At 65.1% G+C, this 27,431-nt stretch overlaps 1 protein-coding gene and 1 long non-coding RNA gene across 3 annotated transcripts; both read right to left on the reverse strand.

Moving 5' to 3' along the window:
- Positions 1–2,820: 2,820 nt before the first annotated feature.
- Positions 2,821–10,248, reverse strand: CCDC9 (coiled-coil domain containing 9). 2 transcript variants are annotated; one of them, XM_089769883.1, is made up of 14 exons: positions 10,123–10,248; positions 9,777–9,806; positions 9,268–9,372; positions 8,820–8,969; positions 8,407–8,652; positions 6,988–7,071; positions 6,670–6,804; positions 6,109–6,296; positions 5,986–6,026; positions 5,594–5,705; positions 5,034–5,112; positions 4,564–4,948; positions 3,999–4,072; positions 2,821–3,422 (listed from the first exon to the last, which is right to left on the reverse strand). In XM_089769883.1, the coding sequence occupies exons 1-14, from the start codon at positions 10,231–10,233 to the stop codon at positions 3,405–3,407; spliced, it is 1,758 nt and encodes a 585-aa protein (XP_089626009.1). In that variant the 5' UTR covers positions 10,234–10,248; the 3' UTR covers positions 2,821–3,404. The 2 variants fall into 2 exon arrangements, with proteins under 2 accessions (XP_089626009.1, XP_089626008.1); XM_089769882.1 differs by having other exon boundaries at positions 6,628–6,804.
- A 3,592-nt stretch (positions 10,249–13,840) lies between these two features.
- On the reverse strand, positions 13,841–26,140 carry LOC142823822 (uncharacterized). Its single transcript, XR_012898932.2, has 3 exons — positions 25,468–26,140; positions 16,952–17,064; positions 13,841–15,652 (listed from the first exon to the last, which is right to left on the reverse strand). It is a non-coding gene; the product is annotated as an uncharacterized LOC142823822 (long non-coding RNA).
- Between the last annotated feature and the right edge of the window lie 1,291 nt (positions 26,141–27,431).

The following is a 27,431-nucleotide window of genomic DNA, read 5'->3' on the forward strand; positions in this document are numbered from 1 at the left end:
CAGGCCCCTGAAGCCCCAGGCCCCTTGGGGCGGGGTACCCAGGCCCCTGAAGCCCCAGACCCCTTGGGGCAGGGGTACCCAGGCCCCTAAAGCCCCAGGCCCCTTGGGGCAGGGTACCCAGGCCCCTAAAGCCCCAGGCCCCTTGGGGCAGGGTACCCAGGCCCCTGAAGCCCCAGCACTCGGCTTAGTCTGTTCTCTTCATGTTTGCCCAGCCAACCTGCCCAACTCCCAGGCCCTGCCCCCAGCCACCTCCCTCCCTTTGTCTCTCCCCCCGGAAGAGCCTTGTTACCTGCCCAGGCCGGGACTGCGTGTCTGGGCCAATCCCCACGTGGGGGAGTCAGTGGGAATCGCACCTCCCAGCACGGGGGACCCCGGGTTCCAGAGCAGACAGCCCCCCACAGCTGTCCAGGGTGGTGAGGTAGCTGGCTCCCCCCAGCTTGTCCAGGAGCTCGTCCAGCCTAGGCAGGGAGGACGCATGAGGTACAGTGATGGCGCTGAGCTTCCACGCAGAACCGGCTCGACCCGTCCTCAGGGCCCAGCACCCCGGGAGAGGCCCAGAGTCTGGAGGGTGGATGGATCACCCCTAGCGCCAGCATGTCCCGGACCTCTCTCTCCAGGTCCTGGGCCACCTTCCCCGGAGCTCTGAACGGGGAGCAGCGTGCAGGGGGGTGGGTGCCCGTCTCCACCCCGACAGCCAGGGAAAACACAACTGGGGAAATGCAACCTAGGTGGGGTTACCAGAAGGGGGGTGCGTCACCGGCTGGATTAACGGTTCTGAGGTTATCAATGGCTCACAGCAATGCAGAGTAAGGGGGAGTCCACAGGGTCTGTTTGGGGACCGGTTCTGTCCACTATCTTCATCAATCATTTTGAATTTGGCACAGAGAGGAGGCTTATGAAGTTTGCGGCTGATCCCAAGCTGGGAGGGGTTGCAGGGCAGGGTCATAACTCAACCTGATCTGGACAAGCTGGAGCAATGGTGTCAGGTAACGAGGACAAAGTGGAAGGCCACATGCAAAGTGCTCCACTGCGGAAGGAACAATCCATGTCACACACACAGAGGCTGTGTCTACACTGGCCCCTTTTTCTGGAAAATCACCCACTTTTCCGGACAAACTTGCCAGCTGTCTGCACTGGCCGCTTGAATTTCCGCAAAAGCACTTTCCTACTGTAAGAAATCAGGGCTTCTTGCGGAAATACTATGCTGCTCTTGTTCAGGCAAAAGTCCCGGCCAGTGTAGAGAGCTGAGATTTGTTTTCTGCAAAAAAGCCCCGATGGCGAAAATGTGCTTTTGCGGAAAAGCGTCCGTGCCAATCTAGACGCTCTTTTCCGAAAATACTTTTAACGGAAAACTTTTCGGAACCGGAAAATCATGCCAATCTAGACACAGCCAGAATGGGAAGCGACTGTCTAGGAAGGAGAAAGAAACGGATCTAGGGGTCAGTGTGGACCACACGCTAAATATGAATCAACTGTGTGACGCTGTTGGGAAAAAAAGCCAACCTGATTCTGGGCGGCATGAACAGGAGTGTGGGGAGCAAGACCCGAGGAGTCGTTCTTCCGCTCTGCTCCGCGCTGATTAGGCCTCAGTCGGAGGAGCGTGTCCAGTTGTGGGCCCCACGTTTCAGGAAAGACGGGAAGAAATTGGAGAGGGGCCAGCGAAGAGCAATACGAAGGATTCAAAGTCTAGAGAACGTGAGCTAGGAGGGGAGAATGCGAGAACTGGGCTTGTTTAGTTTGGAGAGGAGGCGACAGAGGGGACGGGCGAGCGGTTTTCAAGCCCCGGAAAAGGCGTCACAAGGAGGAGGGAGAAAAATAACTTTTCTTAACCTCCGAGGACAGGACAGGAAGCAAGGGCCTGAAACTGCAGCCAGGGAGGTTGAGGTTGGACATCAGGAAAAATTTTCTGTCCGGGAGGTGAAACACTGGAATGAGTTGCCTGGGGAGGTTGTGGAATCTCCATCCCTGGGGATATTTCAGAGCAGGTTGGACAGACGCTGGTCAGGGATGGCCTAGACGGTGCTTGGCCCTGCCGGGGACTGGACTGGACGCCTCTTAAAGTCCCTTCCAGTTCTAGGGTCCCCACGACACCTGTCCATCCCCTTCCCCCCCCTCCTGCTGCCAGGCCTCCGCGCCAAGCCCCCTGCAGCACCGGGGAGGTGGAAGGGGTGACCCCAGACAGAGCGGGGGCAGGAACAGGGGCTGATGGTCTAATAAGGAGACATTCCCCACTCTGGGGGGCCGCCCAGCCCCTTCCTGACCACTCAGCGCCTGCCCCCAGCATCACCCCCTGGCCCTTCCGGCCTGGAATCCCACCCTGGGCCAGCTCCCCCCTCCCAGGGATTCCCACACTGGGGGGGACCCCACCCACCCCAGTAGCAGCGCTGGGTGGAGCCAGGGCTGGGGAGCAGAGGCATCTACACTGGGGCCCGTGGGCCGACACCGGGCTGCTTCCTGGAAGGATGGAAAATCCCGGTTAAAAGGGACAGGGGGCCACTCCGGGCAGGCTGCTCCAGCCCCCCCTCCCCATTAACTGGTCTCATCCCCAGCTCCCAGGGAACCCCCCGTTTTTGGGGGGGGCCGACAGCCCACGGCTGAGCAGGTTTGGCCCGGCGGCCACCTCTGGAGTGGAGGGGGGCAGCCCTACCAGAACTCAGCAAGGGGGGGCCCACGCTGCGGGGGAGCTGGAAGCCAGCCGGGGGCAGGGAGGGGACACAGGAGAGCTGCCCAGAGGCAGGGTCAGCAGCTGGCTGGCCCCACAGGGCGCCCCGGAGACTCGGCGCAGCCCCCGCCCCAGCGGCGCTGGACACCAGACCCAGGCGCTTTGCCATGGCTTTATTGGAAGGAAGGCGCCTGCGGCTGCATTGCAGGGATGTGACCGACAGCGGGGGGGGGGGGGTATCCCTGGTGGGGATGGTTCACAGGGCACACGGAGGGGAGGGGCTGGAAGCACAGACTGAGAACAGCCCGTGCACTGGCTGCAGCCCGGCAGGGCACCAGGCACCAGCCCCCAGCCCGGGAGACGGGGCAGCCACGGGCAGAAAGCTCAGAGGGCTCGTGCCACGGGGATTTCCACGGCAGCCCGGTAGTGCAAAGCACAGGCCCCTCCCGCTGCACCGAGCACGGGCCCCTCCCGCTGTCCCGCGGGGGAGATTCACTTGGGGATTGATGCCTGGCGGAGCCCAGATGTTGCAGGATGGCTACCCCCCCCCAGCTCTTCCCTTCGCTGTGATCCCCGCAAGCCCCCCCAGGAGAAAGCCCCCAGGCCACCCACTCCCCCCAGCCCCAGGGAGGTCAATCCAGCCAGCCCCCGCCAGGCGAGCAGGTCCCGTCCGCACGGCTCCCTCCGAAGGGGCGTCCCCCACGCCGCAGGGAGAGGCGCCCGCCCAGGACTCCGCGGGGCACTAGGGCTCTCCCGGCTCCTGTCCAATGCAGAGAACAGGCCGTGAGTTCGAAACCTGGCCGGGGCGAGAACCCGCGTGAGCCGCCGCGCAGCAGGACAGACCCCTGCGCCCCTGGGCCCCGCTGGCCCCCCAACTCAGCGCCCAGCACAGCAACTGCTGGAGGAGGGGGGCACCCGGGTAGGGGGGCGCCGCAGGGGGTTAAGCTGAACGGAGCCCTGCCAAGCCCCGGCCCCCATCCTGGGAGGTGCTGTCCCACAGCCCCATTGGCCCCCGAGCTCACCGGCTCCCTGGGGCACAGGAGGTGGGGCAAGGAGGCCCAGCCAGACCAGGGCCAGTTTCCCTGCCGGGGACCCGGCCGTCACCCCTTGTGGAGCAAACCCCGAGGGGGCGCTGCGGCGGGGGACAGACGGGGAGGGGGCACCGTGGCGGGGGACAGATGGCCACAGCGGGGGGGGCATCATGGCAGGAAGCCGAGGGACGGAGGCGGGACAGGGAGGGGGCAGTGCAGGGGGGGGGGGGGGGGAGACGCGCAGGAAGCCAGAGGCAGGGGGTGCCCCACTAGCAGCCAGCGGCCGAGCTCTTCCGCCAACGCACCTGCCCGCTGTCCACGGTCTGCACCAGGCCCGGCGCCGGCCCTGCCTCCGGCGGGCTCAGAGCCGCCACGGCCCCTGGGAAGCGAGAGGGGGCGGATCAGTGGCCAGGGCTGGGGCAGCCTGCCCCCCCCAGCAGGAAGGGTCAGTCACTCCCAGGGCCCCGGACAGAAGGGGGATGCCAGCAGCCCCTCTCCCTGGGCCCGGGGGGGGGGGGGGGGGGGGGGGAATCTGGGCCCAGTACAGGGGGCGGGGTCTTGGTGACAGCCCCACCCCACCATGGGCTCCGCCCTGCTGTGCATAGACACCCCCCCCCTCAGCTCTCCGGGGCTCCCAGCCACAGGGGGGTCACCAGCTCCGGCCTCGCCGTGCCACCAGGGGCTTGAAGCCCCATCGATTCCCGCCCCCCCCCGCCCACACCAGCTCCTCCGCCAGACCCCGCCCGCCCGGGCCCTGGACCAGCGCAGCAGCTGGGGGGTGACTGGGAGCCCCTATTTCCCGGGGTTACGCCCCCAGCGCCTCCAGCCCCATGAGCCCTTCCTCCTCTGCCCCCCGCCCCGGCCCCATACCTGCCGTCTCTCCCGGCGCCTGGGGGGGGCTGTCCCCCGCGCTGCCCCGCGGCGAGTTCAGCTCCATCTCCTCGCCCCAGTCAGACACGGGCCGGTAGCCCTCGGCCGGGGAGAAGGGGCTGAGGGGTTTGCCCTGGCTGCCGGGGGGCCCTGGCGGGGGCATGGCCAACTTGGGGGCCGCGCCCCGCCCGGCCTTGGGGCCCCGCGGGGCTTTGGGAGACTCCATGGGGGGCGCCGCTGCCTCTTCCTCCTCCTCCTCCTCCTCGCCCGATGAGCTGAGCTGCCCGTCAGCCTCCTCCTCCTCGCTGACGTCCTCCCACTGGTCCTCGTCCTCGTCGGGGGGCAGCTGGGACTCGGGGGGCAGCTGGGGCCCCGGCTCCTCCGCCTGCAGCGCAGGGACGGTCAGAGAGCGAGGGGCAGCGGGACTAGGGGGGCTCCCTGCATGGACATGCTGGACCCTGCCCCCGTACCTGCGGCTCCTCGCGGTGGGGGCCCGGTTCCTCGGCCGCCGGCTCCTTGTCCTTCTCCTCCCACCGGTTGTCGTGCATGCTGGGCAGGGAAGGAACAGGCGTCAGGAGAGCCCAGCCCCAGGGAGTACCCCCCACAAGCTACGGGGAGCCAAACCCACCAAGGAATGGGGCCAGGAGGGGCTCACACTGGCCCTGGGGAAACTGAGGCACGCTGCAAACTGCCCTCCCTTCCTCCTCCCCCAACACACAGGGACCTAGTGGCTTAGACAGGAAGCGCACCGAGGAGCCCTGGCTCCCAGGCACTCCCCTGCTCTAACCACTAGGCCCTACTCCTGCCCCCCCTCCCAGGCTGGGGAGAGCACGTGGGAACCCCGTCTCCCTGGACGCTGGGCATGTGTGTGATTAGCCGAGCGCCTACCGCTGGGTTTGTGTTTTCCAGGTGGTGCACACTGGCCCAGGCCTCGGCGCGCGGAACAAAGTTTATTCCGCTCACCTCTCAGCCCCCGCCCTGAGCTGGGACTGGGACCGGGACCCAGATTCCGGGGCAAGAGCCGACGCACCTGTAGGGCTTGGCGGGCGCGGGCCGGCCCCGGCCCTTCCTCCTCCGCTCGGCCCGGGACTCCGACACAAACTCCCCGAAGACGGCCGGCCTGGGCGGGCGCTTCTTCTCATCTGTGGAGGAGGGTTAATGGCCCCGGGCACTCACAGCCGGGCTGCCCCGGCCAAGGGTCAGGGAGGGGGGCAAGGCAGGCCGACACCCCCGGGCCCGGCAGCGCTGACGGCTCACGGCTGCCTTAGGTGGGCAGCCTCCAAGCCAGGGGCTCTGCAAACCTGTCCCCCCCCCCTGCTCCCCTATGCTGTCCACCCACCATGAGACACCCCCCTCCCATGGCTGCCCCACAGGAACCAGCCACCCCCCCCGCCTCCCCAAGGCCCTGGAAGAGTCACTTACCACACCAGGCAGCCGGGGCCGGTCCTGAGCCCTCCTTAAACCTGAAAGACGCAGGGTGGGTCAGCGCGGCCGTGGGGCGACGCCCCCTCCCCCCCCCCCACGCCCCGGGAATCCCGCTCCTACATGGTGTCCGTCTTCTCGGCGTCCCACTCCCGGCACCACTGGCCGGTGGGTTTGCGGTGCCGGGCCAGGCGCTCCCGGTCGATCTGCTCCCGCTCCTGCTTCCAGCGCATGTACTCGGTGCGCTCCCGGCCCGTCATGGACAGCGTCATGTCCAGCGCCCCCCCGCTCTTGGGGCCCGGCCGGCGGCCCTGCGGGGCGGGGGAGAGACACGCTCACAGCCAGCCCCCCAAACGCCCCCCTCGCCCCCCCGCTCTTGGGGCCCGGCCGGCGGCCCTGCGGGGCAGGGGAGAGACACTCACAGCCAGCCCCCCAAAGGCCCCCCTCGCCCCCCCCCCCCGCTCTTGGGGCCCGGCCGGCGGCCCTGCGGGGCGGGGGAGAGACACGCTCACAGCCAGCCCCCCAAAGGCCCCCCTCGCCCCCCCCGCTCTTGGGGCCTGGCCGGCGGCCCTGCGGGGCGGGGGAGAGACACGCTCACAGCCAGCCCCCCAAACGCCCCCCTCGCGCCCCCGCGGCACCCACCGGGCTGGGCCACTCCTTCTCCCGCTCCATGCCGGTTTTGACCTTGTCGAAGTCCGGGCCGCCCCAGTTGCGGCCGTGCCGCCGGCTCCCCTCCTTGCGGTCGGCCTCCTGGAAGGGGCCGCTGCGCCGCGGGTCGTCCAGGAAGTTCCGCACCGGGTTCTTCTCGTGCAGCCCGTCCTGCAGGGTTTGGGGGGGGGGGGGGGGGGGGGTCAGCCTGGAGCCGGGGGGGGGGGGGGCGCTCCGGCCACGTCTTCCCCGCTGGGTGCAGACAGCTCAGCACAGGGTTCACCCCGCCCCCCCAGCTGTGACACAGTGTGGGGGGGGGGCCAAGCAGGCCGCCCCTTCCTGCCCCCCACTCACCCGCTGGTTCCGCTCGTACTCCGCGATCTTCTCCATCTCCTCGGTCATCTTCTCGATGTTCTGCCGCCGGCGCTCCTCCCACTCCTGCCGTGGGGAGGGGCAGGGTGAGGCTGGGCAGGGGCCAGGGGACACCAGCACCAACCCGGGGGGAAGGTCCCATTCTCTGCCCCGCCCCCCTCCCACCCGAGCTAGCCCGGCCCTGACCTGGGGCCGGATCGGAGCTAGACCCCCCCCCCCACACAGCAGCAGGGCCCCCTGCCCCATTCCCTGCCCTGGGGCTGGATCGGAGCTAGCCCCCCCCCCCCCCACAGCAGCAGGGCCCCCTGCCCCATTCCCTGCCCCGGGGCCAGAGCGGAGCTAGACCCCCCCCCCCACAGCAGCAGGGCCCCCTGCCCCATTCCCTGCCCCGGGGCCGGATCGGAGCTAGCCCCCCCCCCACAGCAGCAGGGCCCCCTGCCCCATTCCCTGCCCTGGGGCTGGATCGGAGCTAGCCCCCCCCCCCCCCACAGCAGCAGGGCCCCCTGCCCCATTCCCTGCCCTGGGGCTGGATTGGAGCTAGACCCCTCCCCCCCCACAGCAGCAGGGCCCCCTGCCCCATTCCCTGCCCTGGGGCTGGATCGGAGCTAGACCCCTCCCCCCCCACAGCAGCAGGGCCCCCTGCCCCATTCCCTGCCCTGGGGCTGGATCAGAGCTAGACCCCCCCCCCACAGCAGCAGGGCCCCCTGCCCCATTCCCTGCCCTGGGGCTGGATCAGAGCTAGACCCCCCCCCCCCCACAGCAGCAGGGCCCCCTGCCCCATTCCCTGCCCCGGGGCCGGATCGGAGCTAGACCCCCCCCCCCCACAGCAGCAGGGCCCCCTGCCCCATTCCCTGCCCCGGGGCCGGATCGGAGCTAGCCCCCCCCCCACAGCAGCAGGGCCCCCTGCCCCATTCCCTGCCCCGGGGCCGGAGCGGGTGCCCCACAGAGTGGTGCTGATTTCAGGGGGGATTGAGACACGTGTCCCCCCGCCCCCCCCCCGCCGGTCTCATAAGCAAGGCGGCAAAGGAGGCCGGGGGGGGCCTGGCTCGTGGGGTCCCCAAGAGGAGCTCCGAGAGGCTGGGGCTCAGAGGGGCGGGGCGGCTGGAGATCCCTAGGACGCCCCCCCCCCCCCCGGTCGCTATTTGCCGTCAGTTTGCTCAGTGCTGGGGGTGATGGGCCCTTCCGTGCTACGTCCCATCCCCCCGCCCGAGCTGGTGCCGCCCCAGAGACCCCACCTCCCTGTCTCCAACCCCCTCCCCTGCCAGGCCGCCCACTTATCCCTCTGGGCTGTGGCACCTGCCCCCCCCCCCGGCCCCGTGCAAGCCACACACAGCACCGGCACTCGTGCAGCGAGTGTGCACAGACGTGCAACACACGAGGCCCAGCAAAGCCAGGACGCACCTTGGACTTCCTGTCGGGGCCTCCGTCTCCTGCCGCCGCACCAGGCCCTCCTCGGCCCCGCGGCCGGCGCCCTCGCCCGCCCCGCTCGCTCGGGGACAGGCCATCCCCCGCGCCACCGGGCCCTTCCCACGCGGGCAGGTCGGGCTGCTCCGCCCGGGGGGAGCGGCTGGAGGGGTACGGGCGAGCGGGGGCACGGCCGGCCTTCGGCAGCCCGGGGGGCTTCCTGCCACTCACCACGCGCTTCTCCTGGGGTGGGGGAGGAGAGAGGGTGAGACGCCGCGTGGGCGGGCAACAGCGGAGCTAAGCCCCCCCCTCCCCTGCAGCACCCCAATTTAGTGCCCTCCCCCACGTTGATCACTGTACCCCCCGCTCGCCAGCTGGCTTCCCCCCACCCCCGTCAGCCCAGCGCTCACCCCGGGGGCCAGCGAGACCTGGACGGTGATGGAGAGGTCCCGGTCCGCCCGCTTCCTCTCGGGCTCGCCCTGGGAGTGGTGGCGCGGCCGGCGCGCGCCCGTCACCGCGATGCCCTCCTGCTCGGCCTTCTTCCGGTCCTCTTCGATCTCCTGCGCGGGAGCCAGGAGTCCCCAATGCACCGCCACTCTCCCGCCCCCTCCCCGAGCAGCACCCACCGCCCGGCGCAGCAGAGAGAAAACCCCACCCCCGTCTAGGGCGCACGGGGGGGCCCCCCAGCGGCTCTAGCACCACCCCCACCAGATAAGCCGGCCCGGCACTAAGCCGCTGCGTCCCGCACGCCGGATTACACGGCTCCCCCGTGCCGAGGGGCACGTCCGCCACAGGGCCGGAGCCGCTGCAGGCCTGTGCCCCCGGGCACCCGCCCAGACCCCCCCAGGCCGGCCCCACCTGGTAGCGCTTGATCAGCGCCTCGTTCTTCTTGCGCAGCGCCTCGATGCGCTTGTCCAGCTCCGCGTCCTTCTCCTCCTTCGACTTCAGGTCCAGCACGGCCGCCTGGGGAGAGCGGGCAGCGCTGGGGGAGCCACGCACGGAAAGGGGAGGGCCCCCCCGGGTCCCCCCCCGGTCCCCCCCCAGGTCCCCCCCATCCGGAAAGGGAGCCCCCCCCGCCCATGCTCGGGCGCAGGGGGGCAGATGGCAACCCCCCCCCCCCCACATGGCTCCTGGAGCCCGGGGGCCAGCTGCTTCCAGGGGAGGGGGCCATCGCAGGCTGGAAGGGGGGGGGAGGTCTCCCAGGTCTGGGTCACAGCAGCTGGAGGGGGGGGCCAAAGGGGGGGGCCCTGGGGCTGGCAGGGCGGGGACCCCCCCCCCCGCTTTGCCAGGAGTCCCCGATCCCAGGGGGCGGCCTGGGGCCACAGCTACGAATACAGCCCCCCCCGGACCCCCCCCGCCAGACTCACCATCTCCGGGCGGGGCCGGGCCAAGCGGTTCTGGTTTGAAAAACACCGAGTCAGTCCCGGGCGGGGCGGCCAGGAGCCCGGGACACGCAAAGCCCCCCCCGCGGCCCCCGCCGCCCCCCCGGGCCTGCCGGCCCCCCCCCCGCGGCCCTGCCCCCCCCCGGGCCTGCCGGCCCCCCCCCGCGGCCCCCCCCCGCTCCTCCCCCGCGGCCCCCCCGGCCCTGCCGGCCCCCCCCCCGCGGCCCCCCCGCCTGGACCCCCAGATCCCCCTGCCGCCCCCCCGGCCCTGCCGCCCCCCAAGACCCCTCCGCCGCCTGGCGCCCCCCCCCCTTGACACTCCCCGCCCTACCTGTCCCCGCTGCTCCCCCTCCGCGCGCCGCCCCCTCCACCACGTGGGCCGCACATCCGCTTCCTTGGCCGTTGAGGGGGGGGCCTTAAAAGGGCCACGACACCCGCCCATCGGTGGGCCCCCCGATGGGCGGGTCTGAGTCCCTCCCCCGCGGGGCCACGCCCCTCAAGCAGGTTGCGGGGGGAGGGTCCCACGTCCCGAGGGTGACACCCCCCCCCCCGGCCGGGGCGGTTGGGGAGCTGAGCCAGCAGCCCCCCAGCAGTCATGGGGCAGAGCCACCCAGTGCCCCAAACAGCAGCCCGGGTTCCCCAGCACCCCCAGGCAGACACAGAGCCCCCCCCGTCTGCCCGTCTGTCCATGCCCCCCCCCGTCTGCCCGTCTGTCCATGCGCCCCCCGTCCGTCCGTCCGTGCGCCCCGTCCGTCCGTCCATGCGCCCCCCCCGTCCGTCCGTCCATGCGCCCCCCGTCCGTCCGTCCGTCCATGCGCCCCCCGTCCGTCCGTCCGTGCGCCCCGTCCGTCCGTCCATGCGCCCCCCCGTCCGTCCGTCCATGCGCCCCCCCGTCCGTCCATGCACCCCCCCGTCTGCCCGTCCGTCCATGCGCCCCCCGTCCGTCCATGCGCCCCCCGTCCGTCCGTCCGTCCATGCACCCCCCGTCTACCCGTCCGTCCATGCGCCCCCCCCGTCCGTCCGTCCATGCACCCCCCCGTCTGCCCGTCCGTCCATGCGCCCCCCCCGTCCGTCCGTCTGTCCGTCCATGCGCCCCCCGTCTGTCCACGTGCTCCCCCGTCCGTCCGTCCATGTGCCCCCCGTCCGTCCATGCGACCCCCGTCCGTCCGTCCATGCACCCCCCCGTCCGTCCGTCCGTCCATGCGCCCCCCGTCTGTCCACGTGCTCCCCTGTCCGTCCGTCCATGTGCCCCCCGTCCGTCCATGCGCCCCCCCGTCCGTCCGTCCATGTGCCCCCATCCGTCCATGCGCCTCCCCGTCCGTCCGTCTATGCGCCCCCCATCCGTCCGTCCATGTGCCCCCATCCGTCCATGCGCCCCCCCCGTCCGTCCGTCCATGCGTCATCCCCCCGTCTGTCCCACCATCCGTCCATTGTGCATCTGTCCCTCCATCAATTCCTCCCTCTGTCTCTCCCTCCAACCCTAGGTCAGTCTGTCCCTCCGTCCCTCTGTCCACCTGCCCCTTGGTGCATCCCTCCCTCCGTCTGTCTGTCCGTCCCTCCTTCCTTCTGTCCAGCCATCCAGCCTTTGTCTGTCCGGTCCCTCTATAACCACAGAACTGGAGGAGACCTCGAGAGGCCACTAAGTCCCGTCCCCTCGGCTCCTGGCAGGGCCAAGCACTGTCCAGTCCATCCCCGACAGGCGTCCGTCCAACCTGCTCTTCCATATCTCCAGGGATGGGGATTCCACAACCCCCCTGGGCAATTTATTCCAGCGTTTGACCACCCTGACAGTTAGGAACTTTTTCCTAATGTCCAACCTGAACCTCCCTGGCTGCAGTTTAAGCCCATCGCTTCTTGTCCTGTCCTCAGAGGCCGAGGAGAACAATTTTACTCTCTCCTTAGGGACTTGAAAGCTGCTCTCATGTCCCCTCTCAGGCGTCTCTTTTCTAAACGAAACAAGCCCAGTTTGTTCCGTCTGCCCTTGTAACTCATGTTCTCTAGACCTTGAATCATTTTTGTGGCTCTTCTCTGGCCCCTCTCCAATTTCTCCCCATCTTTCCTGAACTGTGGGGCCCAGAACGGGACACGACCCTGGGCCTGAGGCCTGACCAGCGCAGAGCAGAGCGGCAGAATGTCTCTTGCTCACAACTCTCCTGTTCACGCAGCCCAGTGCTGTCAGCCGCCCTGCGTCCCTGAGCCCGCTAGATGGAGCCCGTGGGCCGTGGGCCAGGGCTAAGAGGGAGGGAAATGCAGCCACCGGGCCTCCAGAGCCCTACTGAGCATTCAGCGTGGGAACCTGGGAGTCACACGCTCTGCCCCAGCTGGGATGCATGGTGCAAAGGAGCCAGAGAAGGAAAAGGGCTGGATTTTACCCCACCCCATACAGCCCTGCCAGTGGCCCTTAATCCTGCCCCACAGCCCCCTGCCCCAGCCCCAGGCTTTACCCCAACAGGTGTCTGTCCAACCTGCTCCTTACAGTCTCCAGTGAGGGAGACCCCACAGCCTCCCCAGGCAACTTAGTCCAGTGTTTACCCACCCGGACAGGCAGGAAGTTTTTCCTAAACCTAGAATCCCAGGGTGGGCAGAGACCCAGGGCCGGTCGGAGGCCTGGGCGAGCTGGGCAGCTGCCCAGGGCACCAACAGATGAAGGACGCCTGATGGCAGCTGTAAGGGGCGCGCGGCATCCCTTCCAGATGCCATCAGGAGCCGCGTGCCCAGCTCCCGCAGCAACAGCCCCACGGCGCCAGCCAGCAGCACCCTACCCCCATAGCTGCGGGGCCCTGCCCGGCCCACACATGCGCCCTGCGCCCAGGGCACCAAAAGGGCTCGGCCCAGCCCTGCAGAGACCTCAGGAGGCACCGAGACCAGCCCCCGGCCAAAGCAGGACCCACCCCGACTCCATCAGCCCAGCCAGGGCTTAGTCAAGCCGGGACTGAAACACCTCTAGGGATGGAGATTCCACCCCCTCCCTCGGGAACCCAGCCCAGCGCTTCCCCACCCGCCTGGGGAAATCGTTTCTCCTAATTGCCAACCTAGACCCCCCCCCCACATGCTGCAAGGTGAACCCACTGCTCCTCGTTCTGCCCCCCCCCCCGAGAACAGCCTCTCTCCAGCCTCTTTGAACCCCCCCGCAGGGAGCTGCAGGCTGCTCTCAAATCCCCCCTCGCTCTTCTCTCCTGCAGACTGAACAAGCCCCAATCCCTCGGCCTCCCCTCATCGGCCACGCGCTCCAGCCCCCGAATCGTTTTCCTCGCCCTCCGCAGGCCCCTCCCCAACGCGCCCCCGGCGTTTCCTAACATCCAACCTAAACCTCCCTCGCTGCAATTTAACCCCCACGTCCCAGGCCTGGGCTCCCCCCAGCTCCGTTGGTGCCCCTCACCTCCACCCTGCAGCCCCTGCACCCTCCCTGCACGGGGGGCTCCGGCCCCCCCAAGAGGGAGTGTTCCTTGGGGACCCTTTTGTCCCTTGTGACACCCCAGCGGGCGGGGAGCTGCCTGGGGCAGCCTGGCAGGTCTCCGGCTGCAGCGAGCCGCCTGCTCTGCCAGCCCCATCAAGGTGTCCCCGGCTTGCCTCTGCCGAGCATCCCGCCTTGTTTCCATGGCAGCTGCTCTTCCTGCTGGGCTGGTGGCTGCTGATTGGCTGCGGCAGCCTGGGCAGCGCAGATGGAGGAGAGGGCTGGACCGGTGGGGGGGGGGGGGGCAGGATATTCAATTATTCATAGTGGGAAAAACACATCCAAGGTGGAAGGGCAGGAGCACGGCCCCAGAGCATCATCCCTCGTGGGGGGGGGGGGGAGGTTGAAGCTAGACACCCCCACTGCAGCAGGCCCGCAAAGGGAGGGCTGGCTACACCCCAGCTAAGCAGGGGAGGGTTCCCTGTGCACACAGCTCCCTCAGCCCCACCCCAGAGGTGGCCGCATCTCAGCACCTAGGAGGGCTCTCTGTGCACACATCCCCCTCAGCCCCACCCCAGAGGTGGCCGCATCTCAGCACCTAGGAGGGCTCTCTGTGCACACATCCCCCTCAGCCCCACCCCAGAGGTGGCCGCATCTCAGCACCCAGGAGGGCTCTCTGTGCACACAGCCCCCTCAGCCCCAGCCCAGAGGTGGCCGCATCTCAGGACCAGGGGCAGGCTCCCTGGGAAGCTGTTAAAGCACAGGGGTGCTTCACCCCAGAGGCAGCAGTGTCTAAAGCAAGAACAGACCCTTATGCTCCCCATTCTGTTTTAGGCTTACAACAAACATCATGAAGTAAGTAAAAAGGTATAATAATGAGGGGGGTCGTTAATTGCAATGTAATGTTCTTCTTCAAATGCGCCGGCTGCTTCTCTGTAACAAAGGAATCAACCGTAAAAAAGTAAAAAATGCATAAAAAATAAGTGTGAAAGCCGCCGGAACAAAGGTTCTAACAAAAATAAAAGCCTAAAACAAACACAAAGCCGCCCAAAATTGCTTCATATCCCCATCAAAATGTACACAGCGGGCAAATCGACGGCTCTTAAAAAGCAAGCATTTATCAGTCCAAATAAATATCTGTAATCAAAACCGGGCAAATTAGTTGAAACAATCTATATGGCCCCTTCGTCTCGAGAGACGGCGGGAAGCAGCGTCGGTGACAGTATATGAGTTGTGCCTGGATCTGCAACTTCTTTCATGGCTTATGCGTCCAATATTGGATTTGCACAGTCGATTACAATAGCTACATGCCAATCTACTTCCGTATTCATGAGTCTGAGACTTTTCCCTTCCGAGGCAGAGTTCTTTTGCAAGTCTTGCACAGGTCCAATCGCAAAATGATGTGCCCTGTTGTAATAATTGTCGCCAGGTGTTGCGATCTGATGTCGTAGATTCCCAAGAGCTCGGATTGATGTTAAACCTTTTCATAGTGTTTTTGCATATATCTTGAATCTTAACTTTGGCCTTCCTCTTGCCCTTGCTCCACTTGTTAGTTCACCAAAGAGGATCTCTTTGGGAAGGTGTTTATCACTCATTCTCCTCACATGGCCAAGCCACCGGAGTCTTCTGTTGTTAAGGTTCGCTATGAGACTGGGTACGCCAGCTCTTGATAGGACATCTACATTTGAAACTTTGTCTTGCCACTTAATATTCATGATTCTGCGAAGGCAGCGAAGGTGGAAATTGATCAATTGTTTCTCTTGGCAGGGGTAGGTAGTCCAGGTCTCAGATCCATAAAGCAAGACACTTAATATGCACCCTTGGTATATCAGTACAGGCAGTCCCCGGGTTACGTACAAGACAGGGACTGTAGGTTTGTTCTTAAGTTGAATTTGTATGTAAGTCGGAACTGGTACATATTGTAGGGGAAACTCTAGCCAAACATTTCTCCAGAGCTCAGTTTTATTCTCCCACACCTCACTTCCCTCAGGCCTTTATTCTCAAGCTGAGGTGTCTGCTGAGAAAAGCCGCTCCGCGTCTCCCTGGTCTGCTGGGGGGGGGCTCTAGCTCCACGTCTCCCTGGTCTGCTGGGGGGGGCTCTAGCTTCACGTCTCCCTGGTCTGCTGGGGGGGGGGCTCTAGCTCCGTGTCTCCCTGGTCTGCTGGGGGGGGGGGCTCTAGCTTCGCGTCTCCCTGGTCTGCTGGGGGGAAGCAGCTAGTGCGGGGTTGCCTCACCCCGTTTGTAAGTAGGGATCCGATGTAAGTCGGATCCATGTAACCCGGGGACTGCCTGTATCTTTGTTTTCAATGTCATTTTGGGATTGTTCCATGCTTGTTTCATAAGTCTGCCAAAGGTTGTGGCTGCCTTCTCAATTCTGATGTTCAGTTCCTCAGCCATGGAGAGATTTATGGTGACAGTAGACCCAAGGTATCGACTGTAGTAGCTGAGTAGAGCTGTGTGAGGGCAGCTGAAACAAAAGTAAAGAATAAAATTGTCAGACACATAGAAGAACATAATTTGTTGGGCAAAAGTCAACATGGTTTCTGTAAAGGGAAATCCTGTCTTACTAATCTATTAGAGTTCTTTGAAGGGGTCAAAAACATATGGACAAGGGGGATCCAGTAGATCTAGTGTACGTAGATTTCCAGAAAGCCTTTGAAAAGGTCCCTCCCTAAAGGCTCTTACGTAAATTAAGTCGTCATGGGATAAGAGGGAAGGTCCTTTCATGGACTGAGAACTGGTTAAAAGACAGGAAACAAAGGGTAGGAATAGATGGTAAATTTTCAGACTGGAGAGGGGTTAGTAGTGGTGTTCCTATTCAACAGATTCATAAATGATCTGGAGAAAGGGGTAAACAGTGAGATGGCAAAGTTTGCAGATGACACTAAACTGCTCAAGGTTTAGACCAAAGCAGACTGTGAAGAACTTCAAAAAGATCTCCCCAAACTAAGTGATTGGGCAACAAAATGGCAAATGACATTGAATGTGGATAAATGTAAAGTAATGCCCATGGGAAAAAATAACCCCAACTATACGTAGAATACGATGGGGGCTAATGTAGCTACAGCTAATCAGGAAAGAGATCTTGGAGTCATTGTGGATAGTTCTCTGAAGACGTCCATGCAGTGGGCAGCGACAGTCAAAAAAGCAAACAGGATGTTAGGAATCATTAAAAAAGGGATAGAGAATAAGATGGAGATTAGCTTATTGCCCTTATATAAATCCATGGTACACCCACATCTGCAATACTGCGTACAGATGTGGTCTCCTCATCTCAAAAAAGATACACTGGCATTAGAAAAGGTTCAGAGAAGGGCAATTAAAATGATGAGGGGTTTGGAACGGATCCCATATGAGGAGAGATTAAAGCGACTGGGACTTTTCATCTTAGAAAAGAGGAGACTGAGGGGGGATAGGAGAGAGGTCTATAAAGTCATGAGTGGTGTGGAGAAAGTGAATAAGAAAAAGTTATTTACTTGTTCCCATAATATAAGAACTAGGGGTCACCAAATTAAACTAATGGGCAGCAGGTTTAAAACTAATAAAAGGAAGTTCTTCACACAGCACATAGTCAATCTGTGGAACTCCTTGCCTCAGGAGGTTGTGAAGGCTAGGACTATAACAGGGTTTAAAAGAGAACTAGATAAATTCATGGAGGTTAGGTCCATGAATGGCTATTAGCCAGGATGGGTAAGGAATGGTGTCCCTACCTCTGTTTGTCAGAGGGTGGAGATGGATGGCAGGAGAGAGGTCGCTTGATCATTACCTGTTTGATTCACTCCCTCTGGGACACCTGGCCACTGTTGGCAGACGGGGTACTGGGCTGGAGGGACCTTTGGTCTGACCCTGTGTGCCGGTTCTTATGTTAACCAGCTTAGCCTAACAAAAAAACAAAAAAACCCTCCGTCAGAAAACCCCCCCAACAGCATCATAATGCAAAATGGACTAATCCTGAGTGTTAAAAAACTGTTCTAAAAGAAAAACTGTTTTGCCTTCAGAGTGAAGACATCCTGCCACGAGGCCAGCCCCCCTTCTGCCCCCCGTGAGCAATCTGATTGGCCATGGACCCCGAACACCAATTGATGGGACCGTGTGTTGCTGTGTCTGTCTGTGCTCATGCTAACTTGGTTGCCCAGGCATTCGCGATACATCCTGCCTCCCCCCCCGACAAAGATCCCGGGCGCTTCTTATAAGCAGAACTTTTTCTGGAGGCGCATTACAAGACTCCCTGCTGGGGATTAGCCCGTGAACGCAGCTTGCCCTGCGGCCAGGTGGCCTCCTTTCCGGACAGCAGGGCAGCCAGATGTGCGGGACAAGCAGCTGCTGTCCCCAGCTGGGCCTGGCTCAGAGAGGCTGGGATGTGCCGGGTAACCGGTCTCAGACCTGCCAGCCCCAGCCCTTCCGGCAGCGACCCGGGCCCCGCTGTATCAGCCAGCTGGCCCGACAGCTTCAATGCCGGCTCCCCCCAGCCCTGGCATGGGCCACAGCTCAGAGCTGCCACCAGAGATCAGCAAGGGGAGCCAGGCTCTGCCCCCCATTGCATGGGGAAGGGGGCAGCTTGGTCACATGGAGCAGGAGGTCTGGTGAGTGCAGGAGGCCAGGCTGGGTTCAGTCCGGGCTGGCCTCCTGCAGCCACCAGGGCAAGCCGAGGGGCCGGGGAGTTGGGGGGATTCCTGCTCCAGGGCTAAGGATGCCCAGGACAGATGGGGAGGTGGGGACGAGGGGGGGCCTGAGAGAATGGACAAGGGGGCAGCGTGTGACCGAGACAGAGCAGCTCCTAATGTCTGGGGCAGCTCAAGGGGGGAGTCAGGGGGCTGCAGGAGGGCACAGGGAGGTGCAGGGGATGGGAATGCATAGAGGAGGGGGGTGTAGGGAGGTGGGGGTGCAGTCGGGAAAGGAGGATGCAATGGGGGGATGGAAGAGGGAGGGGGAAGCAGCCCCCCCATGCTAAGGCTGCCTGAGGAGGTGCAGGGGAGTGCAGGGAGGTGAGAGGAGCAGTGGGGTACAGAGCGGGAAGGGGTGCAGGGAGGTGAGAGGAGCAGTGGGGTGCAGAGCGGGAAGGGGTGCAGGGAGGTGAGAGGAGCAGTGGGGTACAGAGCGGGAAGGGGTGCAGGGAGGTGAGAGGAGCAGTGGGGTACAGAGCGGGAAGGGGTGCAGGGAGGTGAGAGGAGCAGTGGGGTGCAGAGCGGGAAGGGTGCAGGGAGGTGAGAGGAGCAGTGGGGTACAGAGCAGGAAGGGGTGCAGGGAGGTGAGAGGAGCAGTGGGGTACAGAGGGAAAAGAAAGGGGTGGCAGTGCAGGGGGTGGAAGGATGGGAGACGTGGGAGGGGTGCAGGGAGGTGGGGGTGGAAAAGGGAGGGGTGCAGCAGGAGAAAGGTGCAGGGAGGTGAGGGGAGGGGAGGGTGCAGAAGGGGATGGGGAAGGGGAGGGGTGCAGGGTGGGAAGAGGAGGGGAACGGGTGCAAAGGGAAGGGGGAGGAGGGGGAGGAGTGTAGTGGGGAGATGGGAGCAGCAGGAGAGGTGCAGGAAGGTAGAGGAGGGGAGGGGTGCAAGGCAGTGGGGGGGATGGGAGGAAGCAGGAGGGGTGCAGTGGGGGGGATGGGAGGAGCAAGAGGGGTGCAGGGAGGTAGAAGAGGGGGAGGGGTGCAGTGGGGGGATGGGAACAGTAGGAGGGGTGTAGTGGGGAGGGGGAGAAGGGGTGCACGAAGGTAGAAGAGGGGGAGGGGTACAAGGCAGTAGGAGGTGAGAAGGGGAGGGGTGCAGTGGGGGGATGGGAGGAAGAAGGAGGGGTGCAGTGGGGGGATGGGAGGAGCAGGAGGGGTGCAGGGAGGTAGAAGAGGGGGAGGGGTGCAGAGGGGGGATGGGAGCAGTAGGAGGGTTGTAGTGGGGAGGGGGAGGAGGGGTGCAGGGAGGCAGAAGAAGGGGAGGGGTACAAGGCAGTGGGAGGTGGGAAGGGGAGGGGTGCAGTAGGGGGATGGGAGGAAGCAGGAGGGGTGGAGGGAGGTTGGTGGGAGAGGGGTGCATTGGGGAGGGGGAGGAGCAGGAGGGGTGCAGGGAGGTAGAGGTGGGGGAGGGGTGCAGTGATGGGGGAGGGGTGCACTGGGGAGGGGGAGGAGCGGGAAGGGTGCAGGGAGGTAGAAGGGGGGAGGGGTGCAGTGATGAGGGGGGAGGGGTGCAGTGGGGGGGGGAGGAGCGGGAGGGCTGCGGGGAGGCGCCCTGGCCCGGCAACAGCACGTGGTCCTTGTTCCTTTGGTGACAGGCTGGCGGCTGCCAGATGATTGGCTGCGCCGGGTCTAGCTTGGACCAATGAGAGCGCCAGGCTGGGGGAGGCAGCCACGTGCAACCAGCAGCGTCAATCACAGAACGGGGGGGAGGGGTCAGAGCAGGGTTCGGGGCAGGGGGTCGGAGGAGGGGGGGCAGAGAGGGGTTCGGGGCAGGGGGTCAGAGGAGGGGGGCAGAGCGGGGTTCGGGGCAGGGGGTCAGAGGAGGGGGGGCAGAGCGGGGTTCGGGGCAGGGGGTCAGAGGAGGGGGGCAGAGCGGGGTTCGGGGCAGGGGGCAGAGGAGGGGGCAGAGAGGGGTTCGGGGCAGGGGGGCAGAGGAGGGGGCAGAGAGGGGTTCGGGGCAGGGGGTCAGAGGAGGGGGGCAGAGCGGGGTTCGGGGCAGGGGGTCAGAGGAGGGGGGCAGAGCGGGGTTCGGGGCAGGGGGCAGAGGAGGGGGCAGAGAGGGGTTCGGGGCAGGGGGTCAGAGGAGGGGGGCAGAGCGGGGTTCGGGGCAGGGGGGCAGAGGAGGGGGGCAGAGCGGGGTTCGGGGCAGGGGGCAGAGGAGGGGGCAGAGAGGGGTTCGGGGCAGGGGGGCAGAGGAGGGGGCAGAGAGGGGTTCGGGGCAGGGGGTCAGAGGAGGGGGGCAGAGCGGGGTTCGGGGCAGGGGGTCAGAGGAGGGGGGCAGAGCGGGGTTCGGGGCAGGGGGCAGAGGAGGGGGCAGAGAGGGGTTCGGGGCAGGGGGTCAGAGGAGGGGGGCAGAGCGGGGTTCGGGGCAGGGGGGCAGAGGAGGGGGGCAGAGCGGGGTTCGGGGCAGGGGGGCAGAGGAGGGGGTCAGAGCGGGGTTCGGGGCAGGGGGTCAGAGGAGGGGGTCAGAGCGGGGTTCGGGGCAGGGGGTCAGAGGAGGGGGGGCAGAGCGGGGTTCGGGGCAGGGGGACAGAGGAGGGAGGGCAGAGCAGGGTTCGGGGCAGGGGGTCAGAGGAGGGGGGGCAGAGCGGGGTTCGGGGCAGGGGGTCAGAGGAGGGGGGGCAGAGCGGGGTTCGGGGCAGGGGGTCAGAGGAGGGGGGGCAGAGCGGGGTTCGGTGCAGGGGGTCAGAGGAGGGGGTCAGAGCGGGGTTCGGGGCAGGGGGTCAGAGGAGGGGGGGCAGAGCGGGGTTCGGGGCAGGGGGTCAGAGGAGGGGGGGCAGAGCGGGGTTCGGGGCAGGGGGTCAGAGGAGGGGGGCAGAGCGGGGTTCGGGGCAGGGAGTCAGAGGGGGGGCAGAGCGGGGTTCGGGGCAGGGGGTCAGAGGGGGGGGTCAGAGCGGGGTTCGGGGCAGGGGGTCAGAGGAGGGGGGCAGAGCGGGGTTCGGGGCAGGGGGTCAGAGGAGGGGAGGGGCATGGCGGGGTTTAGGCAGGAAGGAGGGGGCAGAGCGGGGGCAGATGGGGAAGGGGCAGAGGGGGAGGACGTGGCGGGGTCAGGTGGGGTCAGAGCTGTGAACGGGGCTGTGGTGGTTGGGGGGGGACCAGGACGCCTGGGTTCCGTCCCAGCTGTGGGAGGGGCCTCGTAGCTAGGGGGTGGAGTGGGGGGGCCGGGTGTCCATGGGGGATCCAGGCGGGGGGGGGGGCTGTGCCTGTTGAGATCTGCAAGGCTGGGCTGGGCCCTGGGCCTGTTTGCTCCAGGGGATTTCCCGTGAGCTCATTTTCGGGGCTTTCTGTCCGGCCGAGGTGACGACAGACGGGCCGGGCGGGGGGGGGGGGAGGGGAATGTCCTGACGGTGACATCAGGACCCAGGCAACAGGACGGTTTCAGGCTCCAGGACGTGAGCCAAGAGGGCAGCGCCCGGGCCACAGCAGAGGGCTGCGCCGCTGGGAGACCTTGTTACTGCTCTGTGCCTCAGTTTCCCCTCCCACACTTAGACTGAAAATTCTTTCATGTAGGGGCTGGGGCTCAGCAGCCCGGATCTCACCTAGGGTCTGGGTGGCGCCTGGCCCGGCGGGGCCCTGATCTGGTTTGAAGACCCCCCGCTGGAGTGGGGAATGTTTCCTTTTCAGAGAGCCCCCCGACTCTTGCACACACCAAGCTCAGATTCTCCCTCTCCGGGCGCAGAGGAGGGGAGGGGGCATGGCGGGGTTCAGGCAGGAAGGAGGGGAGCAGAGCGGGGTCAGATGGGGCAGTTCGGGGGAGGGGGCAGAGGGGGGAGGACGTGGCCCTACGCCGTGGGGCTGGGTGGCAGGGGAGGAGCTGGCTCCCTGACACCTGCTGGAGCCATATGCAGCCCCTGGTGTGTTTTACACGAGCCCTTTGCAGGTGCATTAGCCCCCCTTGCTTCCCCCCCCCCCCGTTGCTTTTTAGGGGAAAGCTTTAAGGGGGGGGTCTGACCTCAGCAGCTCCCTGATCCCATCATCTGAGTGAGACTTGCCCCCCCCCCCCCAGCTAAGCCTGTGAGTGTCTGAATGAAAGGGGGGGGCTGTGCGTTGCATCACGAGCCAGTTCTGAATGGTCGGTGCTGTCGCTGGGTAACACACACGCGGACACACACACACAGCCCACATGTGCAGTGCATCATGTGAGCCAGGCAGTTCTGAATGGTCGGTGCTGTCGCTGGGTAACGCACGCACCGAGACAAACACACACACTCCCCGTGTGTGCCTGGCATCACGTGAGCTGCGCAGTTCTGAATGGCCAGTGCTGTCGCTGGGTAACACACACATACAGACACACACACACACTCTGTGTGTGCATTGCTTCATGTGCGCTGGGCAGTTGCTGGATGGGCAGTGCTGTCGCTGGGTAACACACACACACGCCCCTTGTGTGCGTTGCATCATGTGAGCCAAGCAGTCGCTGACTGGCCGGGGCTGTCACTGGGTAACACACAGAGAGACAAACACACACAGAAACACACACACACCACACACACACGTTGCATCATGAGCCATGCAGCTGCTGACTGGCCAGGACTGTCTCTGGGTAACACACCCAGGCTAGGTCTACACTGCAGAGTTTTTGGGCAAAAATGGCTGTTTTTGCGCAAAAACTCACAGAGCGTCCACACTACAAACGTGTTTTTGCGGAAGAAAAAGTACAGTCGGTCGCCAGAAGACAGGGCTTTTTGCGCAAGAGTTAGTCCTCTTTCTACGAGGAATACTTGCGCAAAAAGGCGTGTGTGGATGCACAACAGAGATTTCTTGTGCAAAAAAACCCCTACTGGAAAAAGCACAGGTGCTCGGATGGCCGTTCTGTGACTGGCAATCAGAGCTTTCTTGCACAAGAGCATCCATAGCAGTGCAGACGCACTCGTGCGCAAAACCACAGGGCAGTGCGGACGCACTCGTGCGCAAAACCACAGGGCAGTGCGGACGCACTCTTGCGCTAAACCACAGGGCATTGCGGACACGCTCTTGCACAAGAAGCCTGCAGTGTAGATGTAGCCCACACACACACACACACACACACACTGCTTCATGCACCAGGCAGTGCTGACTGGCCAGGCTGTCTCCAGGTAACACACACACACACACAAGACGCACACGCATGTTGCGTCAGGCCCGTGCTGTCTCTGGGTAACACAGACACATGCACAGAGATGCACACAGAGACAAACACACAGACACTCATGCACACGCACAGACACACAAATGAACAGACACACACAGATATGCACAGACGCGCACACACACAAACACGCAGACACGCACACAGATGCGCAGACACGCATACACACAGAGAAGCAGACACACACACACACAAAAAATGCACACACGGACATGCACACACACACACACACGGGCGCACACACGCACACGTGCGCACACACACGCGCGCGTACACACACACACACACACACACACACGGGCGCGCGCGCGCACACACACACACACACACACACACACACGGGCGCGCGCGCGCACACACACACACACACACACACACACACACACGTGTTGCATCAGGCTGGGTTGTCTCCGGGTGAGCTGCCCTTGGCAGCCGCATGACTCACTGACGGGGGGGGGGGGGGGGGGGGCGGCGCATGCGCGGCCCCGGGTGCCTGACGTCAGCGCCGCGCTGGGGCGAGTGACTCACGCGGCTCCCGGGGGCCCGGCCGGCGCGCGCGGCTCCCATTGGCCGGGCCCGGCGCGCGCCGCGCTCCCTGCCTGCCCTGGCCTCGCAACCCGCCTCTGGTTGGCTCGGCCGCCCAGCCTGGCCCCGCCCCTCCGTGCCTGGCCCCGCCCCTCGGGTCGCGTGAGGCTAGCGAAGCGCTCCCCCCCCTGCATCTGGAGCTGGCACTGCAGGGGGGGCTGTCTAGCCAGGAGGAGAGCGGGGGGGGGAGACACCGGCCGAGCCGCGCGTGGGGCTCCCCCCCCCACCAGCTCGCCAGGGTCTGCACGGAAAGGGCCAAGAGGTGACAGGACGGGGGACCCCCCCAGCTGATCCGGGGTGTCGCTGTCCCCCGTGTCCTGCACTGTCCCCGGGCAGCCCGAGAACACTCCCCCCAGCTGATGCAACCCAGCCTGCTGCCCCGGGGGTGGGGGGGGAAGGCTGGCGCCCCCCCCACAAGTGTGCAATACTAGTGTGCAGTGCAGCGAGGGAAGTGCTCACGTGCCATGAGTTTGCTGGGTCTCTGTTCCCAGGGGCCAGAGGGCCCGTTTCAGGAGCATCCTTTGGCTGCATCCGCAGACCTGGGGTCCGAGGGATCAGCTCCCCAGTGGAGAGGGGTCCCGCAGGACGGGGCACCTTGTGGAGCGTTCCCCAACTCTCACCCTGTTGTAGGCACACGGTGGGGGGAGGGGACGAGACGCAGCGCCCAGCAGCTGCGAGGCCCCCTCATCACCAGAGTGGGAATTTCCCGACTTCAGTCCCATGGTGGGAAATCCCCAGCCCTGACAATGCCCAAGCTGCAGCCCTGCACAAACTCAGAGGGGCGCCAGCAGAGCTGGGGGGATGCTGTGCAGGGGGGCAGGGGCTGTGGGTCAGGAGTGAGGGGACAGGGCGGGAGTGAGGGGCACTGGCAGAGCTGGGGGGAGTCCAGGGCTGGGCTGGCAGGGGCTGCAGGTCAGGAGTGAGGGGCACTGGTAGAGCTGGGGGGCTGCGTTGCAGGGGCCTCTGAGCTGGGCCAGCACAGGATCTCAGGACCCCAGGAGATGAAGGTGGCTCCTGGAAGCAGCTTAGTGCCAGGCCGTGGGGAGGGGGGTGCAGCTTGAGGAGCCCAGCTGGGTGGAGGACACAATCCCCCTCTGTTCCAGGGTCAGGCGGGGGCTGTGTCTCATGTGTGCACCACGTGTGCAACAGGTCAGGTGCTGCAAAGGGGGGGGGGGTGCTGGGAGTCCAGGGCTCGGCTGGGCTTTGCCTGCCTTGCCTGGGGAGAGCCAGGAGCCTGAGCGTGGCTCTGTGCATGAGCTAGAGCACTAGTGTGTGTTCATGTGCATGCCCGTGTGTGCACGTGCACTAGTGTGTGTTCACATGTACACCCATCTATGCCAGTGCACTAGTGTGTTTTCACCTACACAGCTATGTGCCCATTAGTGTATGTGTGTGTTCACATCTACACCTGTCTGTGCCTTGTGCACGTGCAGGCCTGCTCTGCTCCCCAGGCAGCGTCTGCTTCCCCACGGTGCCTGGCTACAGGCACGAGACTGCTTAGCCTGGCATCCCCACGTGGCCTTGCCCGCTCCCGCCTGGGGTGGCCACGTGCCCCCCTCCCAACACTGCCCCTCGCTGTCCATGGGGTCCTGAGCTGGGGAGCTGCCTACCCCCACCCCACTCATTCCGAGGTGCAGAAGGCAGGAGCGGGGAGAGGGCTGGAACCCCATGCCCCCAGCCCAGCGCTGGGCAGGTGCATTCTGGGAGGGAGCGGCTTGTTCTTTGGGGCATCAGCAGAAGGGCCAGTGGGCTGGGCCGTGCCCCTCCCCCACCAAGCGAGCAACCGGATTATGGGGGGAGAGGCTGCGGGAGGCTCTGGGCCTACAAACCTGTCACAACCCCGGGGCTGAATACCTGGGCAGAGGGTGGGGGTTCAGCCCCCCCCCCCCCCCGCAAGGTGCAACTCACCTCCTGGAACCCAGCAGAGTCACAGCCGTAGTGTGAAGTCAGGATATGTAGCCCCAGTGCAATGCACAGTCCCTGGTGCAACGCACGGCCCCCCGTGCAATGCAAAGCCAGGCACATGGCAGGGATGGGAGGCGAGGGCCAGAGTCAGGGACGTGCGTGGTCCCTCGGGGAGGCCGTGGCAGAGCCAAGCCCACGTCTAGGCGAGCTCCATCGCCAGGGGTCCGTGCTGCCGCCCCGTTGTGGCCCCCCAGCGATGCCTGGTGCTGTGGGCCGGCCACCACATCCTGAGCCGAGAGGCTTTGCTGTGCAGCCAGCAGCACGGGACGGAAACACCAAGCTGATGAAAGTCCCCTCTGAGTCACACCCTGAGCGGCTTTGGGAACCGCTGCTTCCTGCACACCCTGGGCCCTGGAGTCCATGGAGTCTGCTTGTCACCGGCGAGGGCGCGTCAGAGACCACGGGGGCGGGGACGGCTCAGGGCCTGTATCAGCCCATCTTCCCTCTCGCCTTTAGGGGTCATGCCCCGAACACCTGAACATGGCACTGAAATCACGCACAATTCACGTGTATTTGTAAGTTGGGATCTGGGGGGCGCCCGGCCCGATGGGCCCTGATCTTGGCCAGGGTCTGGGGGCGCCCGGCCCGACGGGCCCTGATCTCAGCCGGAGTCTGGGGGGGCCCCCGGACGGACGGGCCCTGATCTCGGCCGGGGTCTGGGCAGCGTCTGACACAACAGGCATTCTGTCCTTTTGGCCCTACTCAGCACAGCTGATAACAGGACAGGAGGTGCTGCAGGACTGTGACAGAGACACAGTTTGGGTGTGTGGGGCTGCGTGAAGTGTTACTTGCCTGAGGGAGACGCTGGGGGTCAGAGTTAAGGTTGTTATTGTATGAATTACAGGGATGGGGGGGTCTCAGAATGGCCTGTAACTGCGTTCCCCTTGGTGTTGCATGTAACCTGCGACAGCGTGATGGAATCCATGTAGCTGCCCCCCCCCACCCCCCCCCTGCCAGGCCTGGGCCCTGCCCAGGTGCCATTTACCCACCTTTCCCATCACACAGGTGCAAATTCTGCTCTACCCAGTGGGGGGGGGGGGTCAGGTCCCATGGCACCAGGGAAATGGGGAGGGGGCCTTGTGTGCATGTTACAGCTGCATGGGGGGGTCTTTCAACACCCTCTCAGTGCACTGCTGACCGAGGCGTCGGCAGCACCATGCGCGGGGGAGCGGGATAAGGCCTAGGGCCAACAGGCCGTCCTGACAGGTGGGCAGGCGCTGGTCAATTGCAGCTCCTCCGCCCACCCCATTCCTTCCTCTCCCTTGGAAGGGGACCCGTGGGATGTGACCCCTTAGCCCCAGGACTCCAGAGCACACTGCCTGCTCCGCTCACTTCCCCCACCCCCACCCCTGCACAGCCCTGAGTCCTGGCCCCTGCGCCCCTTTTCCCAGCAGGTTCCCGGCCCACGCGGTGGCCTATCGCTGCCCAGTCCTCGCCCACGGCGTCCCATTCCCCTGGCACAGACGCACCCTAGTGCATGCAGCCTGCCCCTCCCGCCTTCTCCCCAGGTCGGCACCCCTGGGCTCAGGTACCTGCTGCACCCCACCACTATGCAAATGCCCCCTCCACCTCCTGCTACTTTCATCTCCCAGCTCCCCATAGACCCCTCCACCTCCCTCCCATACCCCGCCCCCCATTTCCCATGCACCCCATCTCCATGCATGGACCCCCACCTCCCATACCCTGCCCCCCATTTCCCATGCACCCCATCTCCATGCATGGACCCCCCACCTCCCATACCCTGCCCCCCATTTCCCATGCACCCCATCTCCATGCATGGACCCCCCTCCCATACCCTGCCCCCCATTTCCCATGCACCCCATCTCCATGCATGGACCCCCTACCTCCCATACCCCGCCCCCCATTTCCCATGCACCCCATCTCCACGCATGGACCCCCCACATCCC

The sequence above is a fragment of the Pelodiscus sinensis genome, chromosome 18 (assembly GCF_052426305.1).
Source record: "Pelodiscus sinensis isolate ZL-2025 chromosome 18, ASM5242630v1, whole genome shotgun sequence".
In the NCBI taxonomy this organism is placed as follows: domain Eukaryota; kingdom Metazoa; phylum Chordata; order Testudines; family Trionychidae; genus Pelodiscus; species Pelodiscus sinensis.